At 37.3% G+C, this 27,602-nt stretch overlaps 1 protein-coding gene across 2 annotated transcripts; it reads left to right on the top strand.

The window, feature by feature from the left end:
* Positions 1-27,569, top strand: LOC143861073 (acyltransferase GLAUCE-like). Of its 2 annotated transcripts, none has more exons than XM_077371959.1 (2): positions 1-1,103; positions 26,567-27,569. In XM_077371959.1, exons 1-2 carry the CDS (start codon positions 1,092-1,094, stop codon positions 27,449-27,451), a joined length of 897 nt encoding a protein of 298 aa, XP_077228074.1. In that variant the 5' UTR covers positions 1-1,091; the 3' UTR covers positions 27,452-27,569. The 2 variants fall into 2 exon arrangements, with proteins under 2 accessions (XP_077228074.1, XP_077228075.1); XM_077371960.1 differs by having other exon boundaries at positions 1-1,123.
* The last annotated feature ends 33 nt before the right edge of the window (positions 27,570-27,602 follow it).

Below are 27,602 nucleotides of genomic sequence, written 5' to 3'. Positions count from 1 at the left end.
AATTCGCAAAGAAAAGGGAAAAATCTCAGAGAGAAAATGGAGAAGAGCTAAAACCCTAACCCAAACCTTGTAATTTCCGATCAAACCTTCTCTTCCCCGATCTTTTTCTCCGATAGCGTATGCCGAATTCCGGCCAAAGACGATGATCTGATCCAATTCCAGCAAGACTCTGCATCCTCCGGTGAGTTCCTGTCATTAAGATCTCTTGCAAATCTTTATAAGATCTCTCAGATCTGAGGTATTAGAGGAATTTCGAGAGAGAGAGAGAGAGAGAGAGAGAGAGACGAGAGATTTTCCCCTTTTCTTGTTTCCGATCGTCTTCATCGGCAAGTTCATTGGAGTTCCGATAAAAAACCCGTCAGATTTCCTTTCTTCAAGCTTCACTTTCTATATCTTTTTTTTTCTTATTTTCTTTACATAGAATCTTAGATCTAAACCCTAAATCTTGTCTTCTAATTTTCTCCGGCTAGCCTCCGGCAAAGCTCCGGCTCCGATCAACTTGTCCTCTTCATTTTATTCCTAATTTCTCATTTAGACTAGAGATCCTTCTCTGTAAAACTCTAATTTTGTTGAAACCCTAAACTTCATAGCTTTCTCTTCATGAAATCATAATCTCATCTACTCCGGCCAGCACCATTAATTCCGGGAATCCTTCACTAGTCAATGTCACTTTTGTTCTTCAATCTAGGATTTCTTTCTCTCATTTTCCCTCTGGATTTGAAATTTCAAGAGAACATTTGTTAAAAAAAAAATTTGAGTAAAGAAGGAACAGAGAGGAAAAGGAAGGGATTTCTGGCATTCTTCTCCGATCGTTGTGTCAGAATTAGTTACCTCTGTAAATCATTATCGGTGAATCTCAGATCCGGAGATTTTGCGTAGATTCGTCGGACTTCCGGCGAGAAGGACGACAATTCCGATCTGAAATTTTCATTAGAATCTGTTATGGAGTCATTTTGCCTAACTTGCCGATCATCTTCTCCGGCCATGCTTCGGCCACACTCTGTCTTGATCAGTAGCTAGAACCTTCAATTTGTCATTTAAGTCAAGTGATCTTTATCTCAAAGCTTCTAATTTCAAGGATCCACAAAGCTATGAAGGAAAAGGTCAGTTCTAATTAGCACAGGTTAGTTCAACTAATTTTTTATGATTCTATGTTTCTATGAATTGGTTTAGTATCTGATTCTGTAGTGTAATGTTAGTTAAAATATAACTCTAATTGATAGCCTGTGATTGTGAGTTGAAGAGATTATGGGATTTGTACAAGTGGAATTGTTAGAATGATGTTCAAATTTATAGTGTGATTTCAAGAGATGATATGTCTGTGATGAAATTGATTTCGAAAAATAGGATTCTCTTGAAATGAGTAATTTTTCATAATCAGATTGTATTGATGTGAAGTTTGAAAGGTTTAGGCTAGGAATCTTTGTCATTTTAAGAATATTATGGAGCTTGAGCTGTTCAGTTAGTGCTATTTAATTTCTTATAATTTAACACTCCCTCTCATATGTGGACTCTTAGTCTTACATGTGGATTTTTTGAAGATGATGTAGTATTAGATGAAGGAAGTGTAACTTTCTCTACTCTCTGATTTCTGAGAATAAATGATCAATGGCAGCCCCATCATCACTTTGATTTTTGATATTCATTTCACTTTAATATTTGGTTTGTGAATGGAGTCCCAACTGTTTATATTTCGTAGTCCCAACTACATGATCAAATTTTGTAGTTCCTTTTCTTCTATTTGTCCTGTAAAATTCATTTGAGAACTGTAAGGACAATTTAGACTATCTTATATCATACATCTTGCTTCGTATGCTTGTAAAAAAACTGCTATGTCATTCTCACCCTAAATGTTCAAATGTGTATCCCCTAGACATTAGGTTTCTTTCTATCATTGCAAGGGCAATGAAGGACCTATCTAGAGCCCTCCATTTTAGGAGACAGACCGTGTCTCATTTGTTTGAGTGATTATCAACCCTTTAGAAAGACAAGCTATGTCTCAACAGAAAGATCAAACCCTTTTAGGAGACAAGCTATGTCTCGCATAGAAAGTCACACCCTTTTTGAGGAGACAGGCTTTGTCTCTTTTGCTTTTTTTGTCATATCTTTTAGGGAGACAGGCTATGTCTCATGCAGAGAAAGTCATACCCATTTAGGGAGACAGGCTATGTCTCATGTAGAAAAAGTCAAACCCTTCGGAGACATGCCTTGTCTCATTAGTGAGTCTGCCCATAGGAGACTGTCCAAGTCTCAAATAGAACATCTTCTCTCAGATAAAGACCGACTTGGTCTCTTAGTTGCCATGATCCTACTTATCACTGTAGGGGTGATGAAGGCGCTAGCCCAAGCCCATATGTAGAGGGACATACCTTGTCATGGTAGTACCCCCTGTTTTCTTTCTCCTTCTTTAGATAGAAGTTTCTTAGTTTTTTTTAGACACCCTTTGAACCTTTGCTCTTTCTCATTATGAAAGGGCGATGAAGGCGCTAGCCCAAGCCCATCTTTAGGGGGCTTGCTCGGTCCAAGTTGCACTCCCCTCTTATTTTAGACGTACTCAGTGTTTAGAAACCCTTATAATTTGTCCTCTCATTGCAAGGGCAATGAAGGAGTTATCCAGAGCTTACCCTTTTAGAGAGACATGCTTTGTCTCGTAAGAAATCTTACCTTCAGGGAGACAGGCTATGTCTCATGCAGAGAATGTTCTATCTTTTAGAGACAAGCTTTGTCTCATTAGTGAGTCCATCCCTAGGAGACATGCCATGTCTCATTAGCACCTCTTTTAGAGTCATTTTTTTGAGAGTCAATCCTATCATCATAGGAGTTAGGGTTATATCCAACCTCTTGTCAAGTCATGTGATTTTTATCCGCTCCTGCAAGGTATAGGATGTTGTCCAACCCTTGCAGAGTCGTGATTCTATCATTTTCCCCCGCAAAGCATAGGATGCTGTCCAACCTTTGTGGGATATTCAGGAGTTTTTCCTACCCTTATGATGATAGGAATTTGTCCTCTTGTGTCAAAAATTTCAAAAACATCTGAAAAATCAAAAATTTTAAAAATCTTGAGTCATCAGGAGTAGTTAGGAAATCTGTTCCGAACTACGTTGGCTTGATCCCTTTTCACGGGGTATGTAGTGCAGCTTGGGATTCATATCCCAAGTCCAGCCAAACCTTTAAAAATAAACATTTTAAACTTTCAAAATAATACAAAAAACTCTTCAAAACATTTTCAAAAAGATCTTCCTTTAGAGTTAAGATTATGTCCTAGACATTTAGGGTGTTTTGGAGTTAGGAGTCTGTCCTGATTTGTTGATATGGTGTGTCCTGTCGTGTGAGTGTCCCTAGAGTTAGGAGGCCTCAAGTCGATCGGTTAGACATTCAGTCGAACCGATGGCTAGACTAGGAAGCATATAGTCAGCCCATGGTTTTCCTTAGGTTGCAAAGCCTAGTTACACATAGGATATAGGGCCCACCTGCATTAGCTTAAGGCTAATCAACTTGCATTAGTTAGGGCATATAGAAAGTCCTAAAAATTACAATTCACATGAACTTAAGCAATTGTACAAAAAAGCTTTAAAAATCAGTCAAGTCTAGTGGATCGAGTCTAGGATGGCGGTTCTAGATGGTTAGGCATAGTAGTTTAGAATAGGGCATCGAACTACGTTGACTCCGATTCTTCCCGAGGCCGGGATACGTAGAGCAGCTGGGATGGATGGCCATATTGGTCCGAGTCAATGCATTAGAGTTTTAGGATTCATTTTGTCCAGTCATGTATAGAATTGAATTATGTTGTGTGTTTTGCTGTGTTTTCTTACTTTCATGTACAGATCCTATACCTTTAGCTGTAGCATGCATGTGTTTGCGCACCAGAATTCAGACACCAATTAGGTATGACACTCATAACTTAGCTCTTTAGGCTTGTCACTCATAATCTAGCTACCCCTAGGTGACACTTATTTCATTTCTTTTGTGTGTGCTTATTATTCATCTCCGAGACATGCATGATTAGATAGACGTCTTCTCGGAGATATTCATTCTCATTTCATATGACTTTCACCCAAAACTCTTCAAAATTATTAAGTAAATGGCATAAGAGACCAGGTGTTTGCACTTGGGCGGATGAGGTGCTCTTTAGACCTTCCGAATTCGTAACCAGGCACGAACCTTTCTTTCATAATCTCTGGTTATCCGTTGCAAAAGACCATAGTATGGGATCCTTGGCCCACTTCCTTGGATGACGACTCTTCTTTGTTTAAGGTACGCCTCGAATCTGGGCTAGTCCCCGAATCGAGAGGTATCTCACCTTTTATCGCCACTCATGCTGTGAGGGGCACATTCTTTCGAGAGTTCCTTGGTAGAGCTCTCCATTCACGTGGATGATCCATTAGAGACTTAGCGTGTGGGGCTCGTCCCCGCCGCCTCTCTCGGATCGGGGTCCACAATGATACTCATACCCTCGAAATGGAGCAGAATAATCATCTGATTTCCTTCATCAATTGAGCAAACACACCTTCATAATCCGTCCTCAACAAAAATTAACACCAGATTACATTCAAGAGCCAAGTTAACATCAAATTCATGAATTAATACCCTAATGCCAGTAAACAAGGTAAATAACTATGCAAATTTTCAGTAATATAAGAGAGGTTAGAGATGTTACCTGAGTAGCGAAATTACTAAGGAGAAGATGACTGGAGAGCCGATCTTCGTACTGATAAGATCGATGAAGAAAATTATCAAGTTCCGCTCCAATAGCTTTCAGATCTTGCACTTTTGACTGCATAGCTGAGATTGGTGGTGCCGGATCTAGATGGTAGAGAGGCAAAAGAGATGGGGATAGAAGATGGGGTGGCGATGGCTAATGGGGGAGGCATAGAGATGAGAGGAGTGAATTTTTGCCCTATTCTATACCCTAAGCCACCCCCTGTTAATGTAAAAAGGGTAGTCAAATACACTAAGAGGGGTTGTCCAAGTAAATAGGAAAGGGGCTGAATTTAAAATTTCCCTTATAGCACACCCATCAAATTAGGGTTAAGGGGCCTCATTTTTTCGTAAAAGAAAAAACAATAGGGAGAGAGGGGCGAGAAAGAGAGAAGAGGAGAGAGAGAGAGAGAGAGAGAGAGAGAGAGAGAGGATTTGAAGGGTTTGGGAGAGGAGAAGAAGGCCATCGCCATTTTTGCCTCCCAGCTCCCTTATTGCCACCACTTTCACCTCCCTCCATTAGAACCCTCTCTTCTTCCCCAAACTACCACCACCATTTCCTTAAAACCTAACTACCATCATCTCTTCCACTATTATCTTTTCACCCTCACATCCACCATCTTCATTTCTACTATCAAACCCTATTTCAGCCATACCCTTTACTACCTCCACTACTCAAACCCCAAGATTCATCTCAACTCCCTCCGATCCAAAATTCAGTCACCCAAACCAACAGTCATCATCTCTTTTTTCATATCAGATTTTGGGGGGCTTCTTCATTTTCAGAAAATCAGAAGAAGAGAAGGAGCTTCTTCGTTTTTAGAAAATCAGATTTTGGGGGGCTTCTTCATTTTTAGAAAATCAGATTTTGCGGGGCTTCTTCATTTTCATATTTTGGAGGGCTTCTTCATTTTCAGCCATAATCTCCTGTCATTCCATGGCCTCAATCGCCACCCTCACCTCGTTTACACATCCCTGAACCTCTTCCTTTGAATTCAAAACCCAACTCAGTCGCTGCTCTTTGCAAACCCATCTTCTTCAAATTCCAGTCCAAACCCACATCAAAGGCCCCCTTCATTTCCTTCTATTACCAGAGGAGGAAGATTTAGCCTCTTTGTAGGCTTTATTACAAGTTGTAGTTCACACAAAAATTCTCTAAAAGAAGATTACAAGTAAAGCTTAATCCAATCTCAAAAGGGTTTACTCAAGATAAATGCATAAGTGAGGATTGGAGAAAGATCTTGACCCAAAATGGATCAACAAGTTTATACAAGGGTTTATTAAAGTTGTAAGACATGATTCCTAACCCTCTAATTTGATCTAATGGCCATTAAAAATTGCTTACACCAATTGCCATACCAAAATTACAAAATTACCCTTGTAAAAAAGGGAATACTTTCTCATTGAGCACTATCTTTTTAGTAAAAGGAGGGGGATATCTGCACATCCAAATTTGTATAATTCATGCCCCCTTTACTCTTTCATTTCGACGAATGATACTAACACAACCCAGTTTTGATTATCACTCAAACTTAACTAGTATCAGTTGCCATTTCTTATCCGATTCCTGCGAGATTTTGCAGGGGTACTCTTAGAAACATTAACAATTTCTCAGAGAATTTGCGCCTATAAATGTACACAAAAAGCTAGTAAAAATTTGGGCTCTCTCCTCGCTTGGAGACCACTTCTTCGAGAATTTCACTCAACTTCGGAACTTCAACCCAACCTTGGGAACTTTAGGGCCCGGTCAAAATGGGGTGTCTACAGAAGTGCTTTATTTTAGAGTCCATTCAAACTCTCATACTCTGTTTCATTTAATATCACTAGACCATCATGTGAGCAAGAGAGCCATGAAAATGACACTATATAACATGCGAAATAGTCCATGTGAGGTACTTGACATATGACAGAATGTCTCTACAAACTACCTTTAACCATAAACTTTTTGTAAAGACTTTACAAGGTTAAAAAATTTAGCATCATCAATCAATTAGGTTACTCAAGGAAATAATTCTGAAATTTTCATCAGATACATTGAAAACACAAAATTTATTTTCCACAAATCTCACTTACACTAGACACAAATAAAGAAAGATTACATCATAAGTAGCTTTAAACATATTTCATTCAAAATCTTCCAAAACAAATTGAATTTGAATGTGTAGTTATTTACTAAGAATTCTAAAGAAAACCTTTCACAAAAATTCAGATCCTTAATTTGCAATTAGATCATTTTACCTACACAAAGTTACTCGTTAATCAATCAAAACAGTAGCCTCCTTACATTATGCAAAGTTGAAAACGTACATAAAAGAAATGAATAAGCATTAACAACATTCATATAAGTGGATAGAGAATTTAAAATTCGGAATTACTCGTTTTAAAGATGCAATTGAACTTAGAGTTGTGCTATTCAACTAAAATTCTGTTCAATAAACAACCCAAAATTTCATCATTATATGTTTAATCCTATAAATAATCACACGAATGCAAGACAACATATAATAGATCTAATTCATTTCAAATCAATAAAGGAATCTCATCATTAATCAAATTGATTAATGCAACCAAACCAAGACACAAGTATTTCTTATTAAAAATAACCATAAAAAGAGAAATGTTACCTTTGATCACTTTATCTTTGTCAAAGCTGGAAAATTCAACCACTTAAGCAATGCGATCCAACAACTTTGTAGTCAATGAGCTTAAAATTCAAGCTCGTAGCCCTCTCTTTGCTAATTTGAACTAGATCACTGGAAATTAAAGATCTCAAATTCAAATCTAAGCTCTCTATTGATCTTCTCTAATTATTTTCACTTAATCTCAGATCTAAAATATTGTGGAAAGGAAATGAGGATTTGACTGATGATTAGCAACCAGCATTAAGGAGAAACTGTAGAACAGATGAAATGTTGATGAAGAAACAATACAAGGTAATCGTAGAGAAGATTGTGGTTTAAATCTGAGTTAGAGATAATAGATGGCCTGGATCTACAGTTTAAGAGTTTGAACTTGGGCTTCTCAAAGAAGAAGAAGGTTGATCTAATCTAGATCTAAGGTTTGTAGAGGAATGAGGTAGAAAACAAGGTTTTATGGCTGTAATAGAAGAAAACAACAGTGGTAACTGTGGACCCCGATTCGAGAGAGAAGTGGGGGACGAGCCCCAAGCGGCCTCTGGCTCATCCACGTATGAAGGAGAGCTCTACCAAGGAACTCTCGAAACAGATGCCACCCTCATAGCTTAACACGAGTGGCGATAAATGAGATAGAGATACCTCTTGATCCAATGATAAATCTCCAAACCAAAACGTACATAAAACAAACTCAGAGTCGCCATCCATGGATAGGCCCTGGAACCCAAAAAATAAATATGATATGTATACCATGGAAAACAGAAATATATATGGGCTCGTGCCTGATTACGAATGGAGAAGGTCCGAAGAGCACCCCCAATTCTTCCGAGTGCAAGCACTTGATCTCTTATGCCATTTTCAATAACTCCAAAGAATTTTGGGCAAAATCATGCGAAATGAGAAATGAAATATCCCCAAGAAGATGTTTACCTAATCATGCATGACTCGAGGATGAAATAATCAGCATGTACAAAATAATGGAAGAAGTGTCACCTAATTATAGCTAGGTTATGAGTGACATGCCTAATGTGTGTCTAAGTTCTGGTGGGCAAACACATGCATGCTACAACTAAAAGTATAAGGTCTGTACAGGAAAGTAAGAAAACACAACAAAACATGCAATATAACTTGATACCACACATGACACAAAACCACAAATCCTAAACTCTAAACGATTTCGCCAGATTCTTTGCATGGTCGGGTATTCATCCAAAGCTGCCTACGTATCATCGCCTCCACGAGAATCAAAGCAACGTAGTTTTTCGCACCTGTTCTAAACTATGATGCCTAAGACATCTAGACCTATATCCTAGACACGACCTAAAAGACCGGACTAGTTATTAAAGCTTCTTGTGCGATTATTTAAATTCCAGTGGATTGCGGATTTTAGGACACGCTATATGCCCTAACTAAATGCAGGTTAGCCCTAAGCTAATGTAGGTAGTTCCTACAACCTATGTGTAATTAGGCTATGTGTCATAAGGAAAATAATGGGATCACTAACGCATCCTAGACCTAGTCATCACTCTGCGATGTGAATCGCCATCTGACCGGACGGAGGAGTTCCTAGCTAGGACAAACTCCTAATTCTAACACAAATACACAACAAATCAAGGAGAAACCCCTAACTCTAGAACTCTTTATCTAGGACAAACTCTTAACTCTAGAGGAAGAGCTTTTCAAAAATAAAGTTTTAAAGTTATTTATTCAAAAAGATTTAAAATGTTATTTTTAAAAGCTTGGTTGGACTTGGGACAAAGATCTCTAGCTGAACTACATACCTCGTAAAAGAAGATCAAGCCACCGTAGTTCGGAAACAAACTTCCTAGTACGCTCTTAAAATCTTTTAAACTTTTTCAAATGTTTTGAAGTTTTGATGTTTCAAATATTTTTAGATTTCAAATTTCTGATGTTTTGAATTTTAAATGATACACCCTTTTAGCCAAAGGAAACAAATAAGAAAACACACTCTGCAATCCAAATCACTGAAGAGTGCAAACACCATAAGGTAAAATCCCTAGGGCTAAAAGGAAAATCCTAAAAAAAAAGCAAACATGTGTCTCAAAAATGGCAAGGGCACACAAACAAGTAAACTAGTCTCTCCACTATGAAAGCTAGATCCCAAATAGGCAGGCTCTAACAAGACTGAGTTAGTCTCTAAAGAAAAAGTGAAAACAACTAAATGAAAAGATAAACTCTCTAACTAAAAGACAAATTCCTAACAAGTAACACCAAAGAGGGGGTGCAACTACATGTAAGACTTGGGTAATCCCCTATGGATGAGCTTGGGATGACTCATTCATCGCCCTTGCAATGACGGAAAAACTAATGTCTAAAAGTATATAAAAAGCTAGGCTAGCCTACTAAATAACAGAGGGGAGTGCTACTATGACCGAGCAAGTCACCCAAAGATGGGCTTGGGCTAACGCCTTCATTGCCCTTGCGATGGAAGTAACTACTATCTAACATAAACATATATTTAAAAGATTAAGACAATCACCTAAATAAAGGGGAAAATGCTATTTGGACTTAGCAAGTCCCCTAAATGATGGGCTTGGGCTAACGCTTTCATCGCCCTTGCAATGATAGGTTGCTAACGTTAGTATATCAGTGTATTGTTGTATTCACTACCCTACGTCAATAATTGCTACAAACCTATCTCGATCCATATCATTAGATAACACCATGATGATGAACTAGGTCCAAATGAGCAGTTGAAGTATTAAAATTGTTTTTCTCAAGTAGCAACTACTTAGAAAATCAATAGTTCTATACCAAAAGTTTGCATGCACATAAACATATTACTAAGAGAGATGTGTATGGCTTCAAATTCATGTGAACCAAAACATGTATATTGCCATTTCATATGTACACAAAAATGAGACAAGAGGGAAGCCTATACAAAGTTCTAAATTCAATCTCAAATTGTAATGACGAGGAGGAAATCAACACTGAAGAAGAAATAAAAATCAGGGAGGCAAATTTGCCTCTTCAATGGTTTGAGAACATTCATCTACATAGAAGAACATCTAACTTAAACCTGCAATGGCAAGACTATGTAACTGGACTTAAACTTCCAACATCGTGGAGATTAGACCAAAATTTATATTTCAGTACCATATCACATTCCCCATTGAAACACTAGACTAAATACAGAAACGAGCTGATATGTCAAAAATCAAAATTAGTCCCAGGGATTGAAATATAACAAGATGTCATCAAATGACTATGTGGAAATTTAGTCATATGATAGATACTATCTCTGTTCAAACCTTAAAAAGTGTAAATGACAGATGGAGAATATAGTCATGTAGTACAAATCTCAAGAAAATGCAGCCCATTGACAAGAAAAATTGGAAACAAAGATTCATCTCTATCATTTTAATCATTACCCCCCACCAAAACATTAGTTCTGATTTCATTCAAGAAACAAAACACAAATTATTATTTTTTCTTTTAAGTGAAATAGACATCAAAAGATCAGGACATCAATCTACTGCCTTATGCATTCGTTAAAATTTAAGTACTTAAAGTGACTTCCTACTAGTTGACAAGGCTATGCATACGTTGAAGAACTAGAAGAAGAGTATTATTGACCAAACTCCTGATTGAGGCAAAACTGAAACAAGTATATAAATTGTAACTCTTTACCTTCCAAATATATCCCTTTAACTCCAGGCTAAATATTAAGTCCCCAAAACATTCCCATCGAAAAAAAAAATTGTAAGCCCAATGGTTTCCACCTTGGCATTCTCATCTTATTTTGATGATTTCAATACACAAGTGATTTATGATCACTAATATGTTTGATTGTCTAAGTTGTAGATCACATTGGTACTAAGACAACATTGCTTGGATTGAGGCCAAGAAGATCTCATTGGACCACATCATGAAGGCCAAAGACATCGAAGTCCAAGACAAATGAAGACTTGAAGAATCCATTGAAGATCAAGTTATATTAGATTGTATTAAGATCCAATCCTAGTTTAGGATTTTGAAAGGCATAATTAAGTAAATAAACACACACCCTAAATATATAAGTGATTGTCTTTGTGGAGTTCCAATACCTTGGAACCCTCATAGCAATCCCAACTTGGTGTTAAGTTGGAAGCCTAAAAACAAGAAATGAAAATCTGAATGAAATAGGCTTTTCGGAACTCCGAGAGAAATTCTCGGAACTCCGAGAAATGGTCCAGTAGACTTTTTCCAACTTCTGTGTGTATTCCCGAAAGTCCGAGATTTTTTCTCGGAACTCCGAGAACACTATAACGGTCGGAAAAATAGCCGTTGGGAATTTTTGCAGGAATTACCACAATACCACTGAACGGTCATATTTTGGTTTTCCTATATATATGGGCATTCTAAACTTCAAGACCATCAATCCTAACACTCTAAAACTTCATTTGAACATCCAAAGAGTGAATCAAACTTGATTATACCTCTTATCCTCTAAGATTAGGATTTGGATCTATAGGCTCAATTTGTACATCTTCTACAATTTGTAAACCCTTGTGAGGGATTTTTTGTTCTTTCTTTCTTAGTCAAGAACTTGTATCGGGGGAGTGTTCGGAGAAGCGTAGCCCACTCTCCGTGGTGAAGATTGCCACCAAGGTTAAAGGTAATCGGAATTTGTAATCGGCACCGATCTTCGCCGAAGTTAAGAAGATCACATAGTGAAGCCATCAACGGGTTTGGTTGGTGGAGTGGAGTAGGCCTCACGTTTGGAGGACCGAACAACTTTAAAATCTCGGGTGCAATCTCTCTTACTCTTGCTCTTTAGTTTGCATTTGCACTTTAGATTTAACTTGTGTGCTTGAACTTTATTGTTGATCTCTTAATTTCCAAAATTGGATTTGAGTTTTCAAAAGAGTTAAAACTTGTTAGCAACCTAATTTCTCACTCCTCATAAGTTGCTGTACTCGGGACCACCCTTGGAATTTCACTTGTTATCAGAGCAAAGGCTCTTAAAAGATTTTATTTTCTATAAATCTTTGGTAAATTTTTCTTTAAAAATTTCAAACAAGGGAAAGATCATAAGATCTTTGGCAACTTTCTAATTGTGAAATGGCGGATGGAAATGGAACCGGACTTCCGGAGGGCTATTCCACAACTAGACCTCCTTTCTTTAATGGGTCCAACTATGGACATTGGAAGACAAGGATGCGCATCTATCTTCTTTCGATAGAGGTGGAACTTTGGCACATTGTTGAAAATAGATACATGTTGCCTTCCAAACCATTTGAAGAATGGAATGTTGTAGAAAAAAGGCATGAAAATTTAAATTACAAAGCCATAAATTCTTTGTTTTGCGCCCTATCTACAGAGGAGTTTAATCGAGTTGCTCTTTTTGATTCCGCCAAGGTTATTTGGGATACACTTGCCCTTACCCATGAGGGAACTTCTCAAGTTAAGGATTCCAAAATAAACTTGTTAAAGAGCAAATATGAAATGTTTAGAATGGATCAAAACGAAAGCATTTCCGAAATGTATACCCATTTTTCTAAAATTTCTAATAAACTAGCAAATCTTGGTAAATCTTATCCTACTGATGAGCTTGTGAGTAAGTTGCTTAGGTCTCTTCCTCCATATTAGGATCCAAAGGTAACCGTCATACAAGAATCAAAGAATCTCAAGACGCTAACCATGGAGGAGCTTGTAGGATCTCTCATCACCCATGAGATGCTCCTCACTAGCCGACAAGAGGAGAAGAAGCCGAAAGAGAAAGAAAAAGAGAGTCGATCTCTAGCTCTAAAAGCCTCCAAAGCGAACTCATCATCCTCTAGGGAGGCGGATAGCGATGAAGAAGAAGCTTTAAGAAAATTTAAAAGCTTATGGAGAAAGAAGCATAAAAAGGATAAAAAGAAGAAGAAAGAAGAAAGTGATGTTGAGGGAGCCTTAAGATGCTTCAATTGCAAGAAGATTGGACACAAAAGACCGGATTGTCCACTTCTGAAGTCATCTTCCTCAAAATACAAGGGAAAGAAGAAATGGAAGAAGCACAAGGCTCTTGCCGCCGGTTGGAATGCTTTGAGCACCTCGGGCAAAAGCTCAAGCGAAGGGGAAGAAAATAAAAAGGATGATCTTTGCTTCATGGCACTCACCCATGAAGATGAGGTAAATTCAAACCCCTCTTATAATTCATCAAGTAGTGATAGTGAAAAAATATCTTATGATGAATTGTGCAATACCTTGCATTGTCAAATTTCAAAAAATAAAGTTCTTAAAAAATCTATTTCAAAATTAGAAAATGAACTTGACTTTTTGAAAAATGAATCTTCCTCTTCCATAACTTGAGATTGAAACCCTTAAGGGTTGTTTGGATGAGAAAACTTGCAAAATTGCAAAACTCCAAGATGTGGCAAGCTCTTCCAAATCTTATGAAGATGAATTTAATGATTTTCTAAATCAAATAACCCATCTTCATAATGAAAATGAAGGTTAAGATTCTGTCTCCATAGATTCCTAAATGGTGACAAAATTATTGACATAATCTTAAAGAAGACTAGTCAAAGACCTAAACATGCATATAATAGGACTAGCGTATCTAACCCTCATGTTAGATGCCATTATTGTGGAATAAATGGTCATTACCAATTCCAATGTGCATCTAAGATTAGGGATAGTGTTGGAACCAAGAAATCTTGGGTTCCCAAAGCCCCCATATGATTTTCATCATATGTGCTTAGATTCGGGGCTTGTTCTAAAATTGAATATCTTTCTATGGATAATTAAAATATCCCCTCTTATGTTGAATAAAAATTCTAAATAGGGGGAGTTCTAGGTTTGTCTTTTTCCTTTAAAAAGGGGAGCTTTAAATTGAATATTTCATCCCTTTGTTGCTCTTTTACCCCAATCTTTTTTATTGATGCCAAAGGGGGAGAGAATTCTAGTGTAAGGAAAATATGTATGCTTTTAATTGGAAAATCTCTTGTGCTTGTCATCATCAAAAAGGGGGAGATTGTAAGCCCAATGGTTTCCACCTTGGCATTCCCATCTTATTTTGATGATTCCAATACACAAGTGATTTATGATCACTAATGTGTTTGATTGTCTAAGTTGTAGATCACATTGGTGCTAAGACAACATTGCTTGGATTGAGGCCAAGAAGATCTCATTGGACCACATCATGAAGGCCAAAGACATCGAAGTCCAAGACAAATGAAGACTTGAAGAATCCATTGTAGATCAAGTTATATTAGATTGTATTAAGATCCAATCCTAGTTTAGGATTTTGAAAGGCATAATTAAGTAAATAAAAACACACCCTAAATATATAAGTGATTGTCTTTGTGGAGTTCCAATACCTTGGAACCCTCATAGCAATCCCAACTTGGTGTTAAGTTGGAAGCCTAAAAATAAGAAATGAAAATCTGAATGAAATAGGCTTCTCGGAACTCCGAGAGAAATTCTCGGAACTCCGAGAGAAATTCTCGGAACTCCAAGAAATGGTCCAGTAGACTTTTTCCAACTTCTGTGTGTATTCCCGGAACTCCAAGATTTTTTCTCGGAACTCCGAGAACACTATAACGGTCGGAAAAATAGCCGTTGGGAATTTTCGCAGGAATTACCACAATGCCACTGAACGGTCATATTTTGGTTTTCCTATATATATGGGCATTCTAAACTTCAAGACCATCAATCCTAACACTCTAAAACTTCATTTGAACATCCAAAGAGTGAATCAAACTTGATTATGCCTCTCATCCTCTAAGATTAGGATTTGGATCTATAGGCTCAATTTGTACATCTTCTACAATTTGTAAACCCTTGTGAGGGATTTTTTGTTCTTTCTTTCTTAGTTAAGAACTTGTATCGGGCGAGTGTTCGGAGAAGCATAGCCCACTCTCCATGGTGAAGATTGCCACCACGGTTAAAGGTAATCGGAATTTGTAATCGGCACTGATCTTCGCCGAAGTTAAGAAGATCACATAGTGAAGCCATCAACGGGTTTGGTTGGTGGAGTGGAGTAGGCCTCACGTTTGGAGGACCGAACCACTTTAAAATCTCGGGTGCAATCTCTCTTACTCTTGCTCTTTATTTTGCATTTGCACTTTAGATTTAACTTGTGTGCTTGAACTTTATTTATTGTTGATCTCTTAATTTCCAAAATTGGGTTTGAGTTTTCAAAAGAGTTAAAACTTGATAGCAACCTCATTTCTCACTCCTCATAAGTTGCCGTACTCGGGACCACCCTTGGAATTTCAAAAACTAAACATGCAGAGTATAATGCACGCAAATAAAAAAAAAAACTATTGATTTTCGGAAACCTGCTTGAAATCATGATAGCCTTTAACAAATACAAAGATAAGATCAGTTCATTCCCTTATTGTACTTGGAGACACATCCAAAATTGGGACATTCAGAAATTATCATATGAACAAAAGAGTCTTCTGAGACCTTTTCGACCTAACCATTCCAAACACTACTAGTCGGACATTACTTAATATATATATATATATATATATATATATATGAGAAAACGGTTCCTACACATATGTGTAGAGAGTTCTCTACACACTAGCTTAAAATACAGTGGGGGCCCACATTGTTTGGGTGATCCAAGCCATCCATTTTGAAGGCCCTCACATAGATAGGGTGTCTACAAAAAATCAGATCCATAGGATCATCCCAATCCTACGATTTGTGGAGGTAAAATGGATGTCTTTAAACCTTCACAAATTAGACCATTTTTTGCCTCCACAGTTCAAATGGTTAGGATGATCCTATGGATCTGATTTTTTGTGAACACCCTATCTATGTGAGGGCCTTAAAAATGAATGGTTTGGATCACCCAAATAATGTGGCCCCCACTGTATTTTAAGCTAGTGTGTAGATAACTTATCTACACATATGTGTAGGAACCGTTTTCTCTCTCTCTCTCTATATATATATATTTGAAATGCAACATCCAATTTCATATCATTTTCAAAGCATATTAACACCCATATAACACACCAGAAAAGGGATAAAACATTACCTGAACTAATAATAATGAGGGTTCGGGTGATAAAAAAAGTGAAAGTAGAGTTGCTATATAATGAAAGTTCAATTATCTATCATCATATTCAAGGTGAAAGAGTGCTCCAAATGCCAAAGTAAAATGTGGACTGTACATATTCAAAGTGAGAGAGTGCTCCAAATACTAAAGTAGAGTGAGGACTGCACATATTCAAAGGGTATGATGTCTGCCAAAACAAGATCATAAGAAGGCTATCATTATCAAAGAGATGACTACAACAACGAAGTCATGAAAGGGCTGTCTTTATCAAGGTGATGGTTAAAAAAAATGAATGTGCTGACATTAATAGTGAAGGAAATACATGAAAATGATCCAAGGGTTGTAATCAGTCAATCAAAATTAGAATTTTCCAATTGTATTTCAAAACAATCATTCAAAGATAACACGCCAATTCCTTTGGCTATTTCCTTCTTTCATGTCTATTTACTATTCATCTTAAAACCCAAGCAAACTACAAAAAAAAATGCATTCAAGGACTCTCAAAGATTAACTAAGTGACATGAAGTTAAACTATCCAAATAAAACCTACATAGATAATGACAGTGTAAGCTCTTCGATATATATATATATAATCATAATCAGGTCTTGATGATTCCAACAGGTTCATTTAAAACACATCTAAATACATAATGCAGGCCTTATGTCACAACACATATCAAGGCTAAAAAAAATGGGAACTGGAATGAACACTATGCATAAATCTCAGGTTTCAACACCGATATTCATATCAAAACGAAAATTAAAAAAAAAATACTAGTCTTTATCTTCTAATGTAAACACTCGATCTTAAAACAATCATCTCATACAAATATATCAAACTACAGCTCAACATTCAAACAAAATAAAAATGAAATATAACATAATATGAGGATCATTACGCTACTCAAATCTTCTATATACATGTTTAGATATATAATAATCAGAATGAAGAAGACAAATGACTAAAGACTCAATAAAATAAAGAAATATATGTTAATTCTTCAAAATAGACAAGAACAGTGAATTTCCACAAGAAACTTGATCTAAGATGAAATAATTCAAGGATCTAAGATAATAACTCTGAATCTTAGCAGAATAAAGCAATCCTCAAGCTTTTAAACCTAGTCTAAGTTTAAGAAATGGCAGATCAAAAATTCTTAGGGTTATTAGCTTAAAATCAAAGGTTTTAAATTTAAACCAACAACATGAGAAAAATCAGCAAAACTTATAAACAGATACCTTCAAAAATTGCCAAATCTACATCCAATTCAAAAGAAACTTACTGGATTTGATGAAAGTCTACTGGATCTGAAATAATTCCATCGGATTAAAATTAAGCTGAATTTTTCTTGACTTGCACTGATCTTGTTGTAAGATCAACCTCTGACTTCAGCCTCAATAAACCAAATTACTTGATGCTTTTCCTTCGAGAGTGTTAATATTGCAACCCTAACAAACATATTCTAAACTTCTGATTTCCTTTCCGAATCAAATAGAAAAAACACTATTCAAGATCTTCAAAAGAGAGAACAGATCTAAAGTTTTTTCCACTTAGATCTAAAAGCTAGAAGCCTAAATTTAGGATTTAAGGCTTTAATTTCTGGTTCAGGTTTTAGAGTTCTAGTTTGGATCCATAGCCCACAAAGTTGGATCTGTATGAAACAGGGTCAATCACAGAAGGATAAAGGTTCGCCGGAGTTTGGGCAGGAGAATGGCAGGAGAAGATGATGTTTAATCGGAAAATGTAAAGCTTGAGTTAGGGTTTCGTTGAGAAAAGAAAAAGGATATAAGTTTTTTTTTTCCAAATGTTCTCTGCTAGGGTTTGAAAGTGTAAAAGAATGGAGTAATGGCAACAAAGATTAGAGAAAGACCATAGCCAAGGACCGATCAGAGCTTAAGATCTGGCCGGAAAATTAACCTGTATTTGACCAGAGAAGATGAATAACAAGCTTGGGTTTGGGTTTCGCTGGAAGAAGAAAAGGAAAAAAATTTGAGAAGAAAAATGCTTTTTCTCATCTAGGGTTAGAAGAAACCTAGATCTAGCAAAAATGAGGCTTGGATCTCTAATTTATAGTGATTTGGATTAATTAATTATCCCCTTAAGTTACCCAGACGACCCTTATGTATATATTTGACTTGATTTGGTTTCAAATAGGGTGGTCCATAAAAAAACTTTAGGAAAATTAAAAGATAAATTCACGCCCCTTTAGTTACCCAGGAACACCTATCTACTGTAAAATACGCCGACCGGATCACCACCCCGGCCGGATAAACCACTCCCTTCTGCTACACTATATATACACTATCTCATGAACTATGCTCCTTTGCAAGGCAAACCGTGACGAATTTCCACGAAAGTTTTTCGGGACCTAATTGGGACCCTAACCTACCCTAGGTTAAAATTTGGGACAATAGATCATTAATTTGGACGGTTTTTAATCACATCAAGTCATTTAGGGTTCGGTCAAAATGGGGTGTCTACAGATGCCCCTCTTTGGCAGAGCGTGTTTATCGCGCGAATGCCAAAGCTAAACAAACAACACATTTTGGCCGACCCGAAAATAAAGTAAAACAGATTTTTGGGTCTTTGGGTTCTAAAACTGTATTCACAAAGGTAAAACAACAAAGGACTTTGTAACAGAACTCAAACATCACAAACGTTGGGGGATGGCCTCTCACCGACTCTCAACATCTAAAATGAGGTAGCCTCTCCCTAATACCTGAACTCGACAAACCATATTAGTCAACAAGGACCTTAATGAAAACTAACGACCAAAAAACACACATTTTCTTTTACTGTAAACCAAAACTTTATCAAAGTAAAACACAAGACAAAACACTCAAAAAAATAAAATCATACTTCAAACATTTACTTGTATCGATTAATAAGAGTTTTTGCTGACAGTCAGACCAAAATCGCTTGGTCAATTGTGAAAACAGATTTCATTTATATGGATGAGTAAGTCTCAACAATCAGACCAAAAATCACTTGGTTAATTGTCAAAACATGCATCAAAATAAAAGGGGCGATAACTATACAGACCATTGCTGAAAATTCATCTGTTTAGTCATCCAGGTAACAATGACTCCTCTCTTTCAAGGTAGCGAATCACCCTAGATTCGTATGGTCCTGTGAAAATGGTTCCATATAAATCCGCACAGATATTCCTGACTCCTAACTCATTAGGTAGCGGTACATTACGGAGTGACGATTAAACAGGCCACTACTTGGCATTTCACTGTTAATTGTCACGAGTGAAGAAGAAAAGACCAGACTCCAAAACTCGGAGCTTCTTCACTGGTAGTTTCTTACTTCTAAAAACTCTTCATGATTAAAGAAAAGCCCAGACTCCAAACATGCGGAGCTGTTTCACCGAAAATTTCTTTAAGAAGAAATCCTTTTCAAATGAGTTGATAAATGTCCGGACTCCAAATTTGCGGAGCTGTTTCATCGGAAATTCCCTTATTTTAAAAACCTTTCAAATGAATGAAGAAATAACCAGACTCCAAACACATGGAGCGACTGACAATTTCCTCTTAAAACCTCTTTTAAAATCTTTCATCAAAATCTTTCAAATCGATGAAGAAATAATTGGACCCCAAACACACGGAGCGACTACCAATCTCCACTTAAAACCTCTTTTAAAATCTTTCAAATGGATAAAGAAATAATTAGACCCCAAACACACGGAGCGACTAACAATCTCCTCTTAAAACCTCTTTTAAAATCTTTCAAATGGATGAAGAAATAATCAGAATCCAAACACACGGAGCGACTAACAATTTCTTCTTAAAACTTTTCAAATGATGAGAGAAACTGCCAAACTCTAAATCACAGAGCCATTAACGATTTCCTTTTGAAACCGTCTCAAATGGTGAGAGAAAAGGACCAAACTCCAAATCACGGAGCCATTGGCGAAAATATTTTTAAACCTTTCAAATGGTGAAAGAAAAGACCAATCTCCAAATCACGGAGCCATTGGCGAAAATATTTACAAAATGATGAAAGAAAATACCAAACTCTAAAATACGGAGCCACTGACAGAAATTTATAAAATGATAAAAGAAAATGCCAAACTCCAAATCACGGAGCCATTGGCAATTTCCTACCTTATTAAAGAAAACATGCTGAATGGTTGAAAAATCTACCGACTTTGATAGATTTCAAAAAAGTGGATAAGTTATCTCTTGTCGAGAATAACTGGAAAAACATGATCTTTCAGGAAGTCAAGCTTCAAGCAATCTGGAAGAACTGAAAATCCAAGGGTGGTCCCGAAATGGCAACAATGAGGAGTGAAAATTTAATAGGTTGCTAGCAAGTTTTAACCTTTTGAAAACTCTAACCTAATTTAGAAGATTAAGATATCAACAATGAAATTCAAGCACACAAGTTAAATCTAAAGGTGCAATGCAAATAAAGAGCAAGAGTTTAAGAGAGAGTGCACCTGAGATTTAAAGTGGTTCGGTCCTCAAAACGCGAGGCCTACTCCACTCCACCAACCAAACCCGTTGATGGCTTCACTATGTGATCTTCTTAACTTCGGCGAAGATCAATGCCGATTACAATTCCAACCGCCTTTAACCTTGGTGGCGATCTTCACCACGGAGAGTGGGCTACGCTTCTCCAAACACTCGCCCAATACAAGTTCTTGAATAAGAAAGAAGGAAACAAAAAAAATCCCTCACAAGGGTTTACAACTTTGTGGAAGATGTACAAATTGAGCCTATTGTTCCAAATCCTAATCTTAGAGGATAAGAGGCATAAACAAGTTTGAATCACTCTTAGGATCTTCAAGTAAGTTTTTTGAGTGTTAGGATTGATAGTCTTGAAGCTTAGAATGCCCATATATATAGGAAAACCAAAATATGACCGTTCAAGGGCATAGTGGTAATTCCTGCGAAAATTCCCAATGGCTATAAATCAGACCGTTATAGTGTTCTCGAAGTTCCAAGAATATTTCTCGGAGTTCTGAGAAAAAATCTCGGAGTTCCGGGAATACAAACAGAAGTTAGAAAATTTCTACTGGACCATTTCTCGGAGTTCCGAGAAGCCTACTAGCAGCAGATTTTCAACTCTTGTTTCTGGGCTTCCAATATTTCACCAACTTGGGATTGTTATGAGGGTTCCAAAGTGTTGGACCACCACAAGGACAATCACACATACATTTTTAGGGGTGTGTGAGATTTACTAATTTATGCCTCTTAAGATCTAAAACTAAGATTGGGTCTTATACATTCTAATATGACTTTGATCTTCAATGGATTCTTCAAGTCTTCATTTGTCTTGGATCTCCGATGTCTTTGGCCTTCATAAGCGGTTCAATGCGAGCTTCTTGGGCCTCAATCTAAGCAATCTTGTCTTAGCACCAATGTGATCTACAACTTAGACAATCAAACACATTAGTGATCATAAATCACTTGTGTATTGGAATCATCAAAATAAGATGGGAATGCCAAGATGGAAACCATTAGGCTTACAATCTCCCCCTTTTTTATGATGACAAGCACAAGAGATTTTCCAATAAAAAGCACATTTATTTTCTTACACTAGAATTCTCTCCCCCTTTGGCATCAATAAAAAAGATTGGGGTAAAAGAGAAACAAAGGGATGAAATATGCAATTAAAAACTCCCCTTTTTTCAAAGAAAAAGACAAACCTAGAACTCCCCCTATGTGGAAAACAAATTCAATACAAGAGGGAGTATTAAATTAACCATAAAAAGATATTCAAAATTTAGCAAAAGCCCCTAATCTAAGCACATATGAAGATGATCATATGGGGGCTTTGGGAACCCAAGATTTCTTGGTTCCACCACAATCCCTAATCTTAGATGCACATTGGAATTGGTAATGATCATTTATTCCACATTAATGGCATCTAACATGAGGGTTGGATAAGCTAGTCCTATCATAAAATGCATGATTAGGTCTATGACTAGCCTTCTTTAAGATTATGTTAATAATTTTGTCACCATTTAGGAATCCATGGAGACATAATCTTAACCTTTCATTTTCATTATGAATATGGGTTAATTGATTTAAAAAATTATTAGTTTCATCTTCGTAAGTTTTGGAAGAGCTTGCCACATTTTGAAGTTGGCAAGAATTTTCATCCAAACAACCCTTAAGGGTTTTATTCTCAAGTTTAAAATTTTCAATTTGAACTTGAGATTTTGATATGAAAAAAGATGATTCATTTTTCAAAACATCAAGTTCATTTTCTAATTTAGAAATAGATTTTTTAAGAACTTTATTTTTTGAAATTTGAGAATGCAAGGTTGAGCACAATTCATCATAAGATATTTTTTCACTATCACTACTTGATGAATAACAAGAGGGGTTAGAATTTACCTCAACTTCATGGGAGAGTGCCATGAGGCAAAGGTCATCTTTATTTTCTTCCCCTTCACTTGAGCTCTTTCCCGATGTGCTAGTACCATCCCATCCGGCGGCAAGAGCCTTATGCTTTTTCCAATCCTTCTTCTTACCCTTGTACTTTGATGAGGATGAGTTGAGAAGAGGGCAATCCGGTCTTTTGTGTCCGATTTTCTTGCAATTGTAACATCTTATAGCTCCCTCAACTTCACTTTATTCTTTCTTCTTCTTTTTATCCTTTTTATGCTTCTTTCTCCATAAGCTTTTAAATTTCCTTAAAGCTTCTTCTTCATCGCTATCCGCATCACTTGATGATGAGTCCGTCTTGGAGGCCTTTAGAGCTAGAGATCGACTTTCTCTTTCTTTCTCTTTCAGCTTCTTCTCTTTTTGATGGCTAGTGAGGAGCATCTCATGAGTGATAAGAGATCCTACAAGCTCCTCCATGGTTAGCGTCTTGAGATTCTTTGATTCTTGGATGGCTGTGACTTTTGGGTCCCAATAAGGAGGAAGTGACCTAAGCAATTTACTCACAAGCTCATCAGTAGGATAAGATTTACCAAGATTTGCTAATTCATTAGAAATTTTAGAAAATCGGGTATACATATCGGAAATACTTTCGTTTTGATCCATTCTAAACATTTCATATTTGCTCTTTAACAAGTTTATTTTGGAGTCCTTGACTTGAGATGTTCCCTCATGGGTAACGGCAAGTGTATCCCAAATAATCTTAGTGGAATCAAAAAGAGCAACTCGATTAAACTCCTCTGTAGATAAGGCGCAAAACAAAGAATTTATAGCTTTGTAATTCAAATTTGCATGCCTTTTCTCTACCGTATTCCATTCTTCAAATGGTGTGGAAGGCAAAATGTATCCATTTTCAACAATATGCCAAAGTTCCACATCTATCGAAAGAAGATAGATGCGCATCCTTGTCTTCCAATGTCCATAGTTGGACCCATTAAAGAAGGGAGGTCTAGTTGTGGAATGGCCCTCCGGAAGTCCGGTTCCATTTTTGTCTGCCATTTCACAATTAGAAAGTTGCCAAAGATCTTATGATCTTTCCCTTGTTGAAATTTAAAGAAAAATTTACCAAAGATTTTAAGAAAAGAAAATCTTTTAAGAGCCAAGGCTTTGATACCAAGTGAAAATCCAAGGGTGGTCCCGAAATGGCAATAATGAGGAGTGAAAATTATTAGGTTGCTAGCAAGTTTTAACCTTTTGAAAACTCAAACCTAATTTAGAAGATTAAGAGATCAACAATGAAATTCAAGCACATAAGTTAAATCTAAAGGTGCAATGCAAATAAAGAGCAAGAGTTTAAGAGAGAGTGCACCCGAGATTTAAAGTGGTTCGGTCCTCAAAATGCGAGGCCTACTCCACTCCACCAACCAAACCCGTTGATGACTTCACTATGTGATCTTCTTAACTTCGGCAAAGATCAATGCCGATTACAATTCCAACCGCCTTTAACCTTGGTGGCGATCTTCACCACGGAGAGTGGGCTATGCTTCTCCGAACACTCGTCAAATACAAGTTCTTGAATAAGAAAGAAGGAAACAAAAAAATCCCTCACAAGGGTTTACAACTTTGTGGAAGATGTACAAATTGAGCCTATTGATCCAAATCCTAATCTTAGAGGATGAGAGGCATAAACAAGTTTGAATCACTCTTAGGATCTTCAAGTAAGTTTTTTGAGTGTTAGGATTGATAGTCTTGAAGTTTAGAATGCCCATATATATAGTATGTGATAACGAACCCCGTTTGTTATTTTCTTTGACTCTCTTCATATATAGTTGGTGGGTTTGTTTTTTTCCGAATTGTAACAGACAACCTTTTCTAAAGAGCTATCAACAGCAAAACCAATTAGTCCGTACTATCGAGGGGTGCAACTCAGATTGGGTTCAACCCAACCCACCCGAGTTAGAATTACACACCCCCTGACCCGACCCAACCCGAGCATAGGGTCAAAGATCAAGGGTCAATGATCAAGGAGGTTCAATCCTAACCCAGCCTCCTGTTAAATTCCTCAACCCTAAGCCAACCCATCTAAACTGATTTACCAGATTGTGTTTGGTTGAGTTAGGGCTGGCCCGAGGCAAAAGTTAAAAATATATATATACAAAGGGAAATTGGCTTGTGAATGGTCTGAGTCGTCTGACATGCGACAGACCAGCCACGAAATGGCTTTTGGGGTGGACCCTAGCAAATCCTAGGAAATGATATCAATACTCTAATGTTTTGATATCACGCTCTACTAGCTTGTCTTTTACTATTTAAAAGGCTGTTAACAGGTTATTACAGTTTCCAAAAAGCTCTTACAAGCCCATTAAATCCTAAAAGACCAGCAAGGAGACCAAGGAGACCGTTGATGTCAAAACATTGGAGTGCTGATATCATTTCCCATATACAAAACGTCATTATCCTAAAATTTTGAAAATTACAATAAAATCTCAATAAACTTTTCAACTTTGCACCGTTATATTTTATTACTAGCAAAATAAAGCAAAAGTTCAATACAGTGTTAACCCTATTCCTCCTATTTTCACCGACCCTATATCTTTATCTACAAAACAATATATATTGATTGTATAGGTTATAATTTTTATGTTGAAGTAAATAATACTATTAGGATTTTGGTGTTATATATCTAGAGAGATACACAGCACACATCTATACACATAAACCTATTTTTTTAAATAAAAATTATTAAACACGTTCTATTCATTGAACATATTTTTCCTATCCTTTTTTGTTAATTCGAAACTTTTTCTACTTTTTAAGACTAATATCGCATTAAACCCTAAATATTCCATTCCATTTTTTAGGTCTGTAGTTTATGAGATGAGAGTGTATAACTTAATGAGCACCGCCCAAATTATTAATCCGAAAATACACCAACCCAAATTTCTTTTTGGGTCAAAAAGTGCGAAAATGACTTCTTATAATAATTCCATTTTATTGCTTTGATTTTACGATTGGGCTATCCCTGTCAAGCTAATCAGACCAAGAATTTTCCCTTTAATTGGGCGGGCTGGGGGTCTTGCACCCAGCCCGCTCATTTTTGACAAAAAACACACATCGGTCCAAATTTTGTCTGTGTTTGGCCCGGCCGGATCCAACTTAATTTAGTGATCCTAACCGTTTGATCAGTGAACTTTCACCATCCGATATTTTTGCTTTAGCATCGATTTTCAAGCTAAAATCAGGATGTTGGATCATGTAATAAGTATGAGGTGGGCCCAACCCGGCCACATGATGTTAGCATGATATGATTCTTCATTCAAAGGGGCCCATCATGGTGAAGGCATGACCTGAGAACCCCTCTGATGGGACATTCTTAAGTCCCAACCATTCGACCTACGGACTCCAAAATCTACGTTTGAAGGGAGAAAAAACAAGAAGTAACCGTTCACATTCAAGTGGTCTGATCGAGTGGCTAGAAACGTTAAATCAGAGTGATCTTCAAGTTATGTCTTCTCTTGTAAGTGTCTCCAGATGAATATCTCAGATTAAGCACATATTATGTGGGACCAGCTCATGCTTCTGATTTATCACTCCCCCACTTGTTTTATTCACAACTAAGTTTTTGAAACAACGAATTACTCCAAAAGCTTAAGCTGTAAGAGTTTGTGTTATTTAAACATTTATAGTTCCCCCACGTCACCCACATGAGGTAGCTCTCGGCCTCTCATTTTTTTGGTTTGGCAATACTGTTGGGTTTTGAAGTTAGGACTTGCCGCGAGGCAATAGCTCTGGTATCATGTGAAACAACCAATTACTCCAAAAGCTTAAGCTGTTAGAGTTGGCGCTATTTAAACATTTATACTTCAACAAACTTTGATTCTTTTTAGTTAATTTTCAGGTAATTTCATTCAAATGTGGCGGATTCGCTATCGGTGTATCAAACAATCACACAACATTTGACGGCATCAGCTTCAGCATGTTCCTAAAAAGCCTCGCTTCCTTCGCTGCTGGAAAACCCTTGGCTGTTTCTCCGTACAATAACCTGCAGCTTCTAGCGGCTAGATCTCCTCCACATGTCACATTCTCCCACCAAGAGCTTGTAAATCTTGAAAGTCCACCCAAGGGTGAACCACAAGTTAGCATGCTAGAAACCCAAAAAGAAAATCTCATATTCAAAGTTTTCCAATTAAGCCAGGGTGACATTTCCAATCTCAAAGGGAAAGCAAAGATTGGGAGCAAATGTGGGCTTGCCATTACAAGCTTCAATGTGGTCACGGCTCATATATGGCGATGTAAGGTCCTAGCGACAAATCGTGATTGCCCAGATAAAGTGACAAGTGTCCTCTTTGCAGTTAATCTAAGGCCGAGAATGCGGCCCCCACTTCCACACTCATATACGGGAAATGCTGTCCTAATGGGTTACGGAGCCACGACATGTAGGGAGCTAGAGGTGGGCCCCTTTTCTCATCTAGTAGAGGCCATCCAGGAAGGGACGGCTCGGATGAGTGATGAGTATGCCAAGTCGGTGATGGACTGGGGCCAATTGTACAAGGGTTTCCCACGTGGGGACATCCTTGTGTCCTCTTGGTGGAGGTTAGGGTTAGCTGACGTGGACTATCCGTGGGGTAGGCCCATATATAGTTGCCCTTTAATGAACCCTAATGCAGACATTGTCATCCTCTACCCTGATAGTAAGGGCAGTGAGGGGGTGAATGCTATGGTCACTCTCCCTCTTGAAGATATGGAGAAATTCGAAACCCCCTTCCATAAGTTCTTACACTGAATGTAGAATATGCCTTTGAATGATGCCTTGTACAAATCTCTCTAAGTAACGTATACAATACTTATGGTCTATAGACTAACTCGATGACGGTACATCTGTTCATATCTATTTTATGTGATTCTCCAACGACCACTCTCCCTCTTGAAGATAT

Source organism: Tasmannia lanceolata, unplaced genomic scaffold, assembly GCF_043159265.1.
Source record: "Tasmannia lanceolata isolate RefF3 unplaced genomic scaffold, GAP_Taslan_0.1 ptg000037l, whole genome shotgun sequence".
Lineage (NCBI taxonomy): Eukaryota > Viridiplantae > Streptophyta > Magnoliopsida > Canellales > Winteraceae > Tasmannia > Tasmannia lanceolata.
Note: the sequence above shows the minus strand (reverse complement) of the source record. Positions and strands in the feature narration are given on the sequence as shown.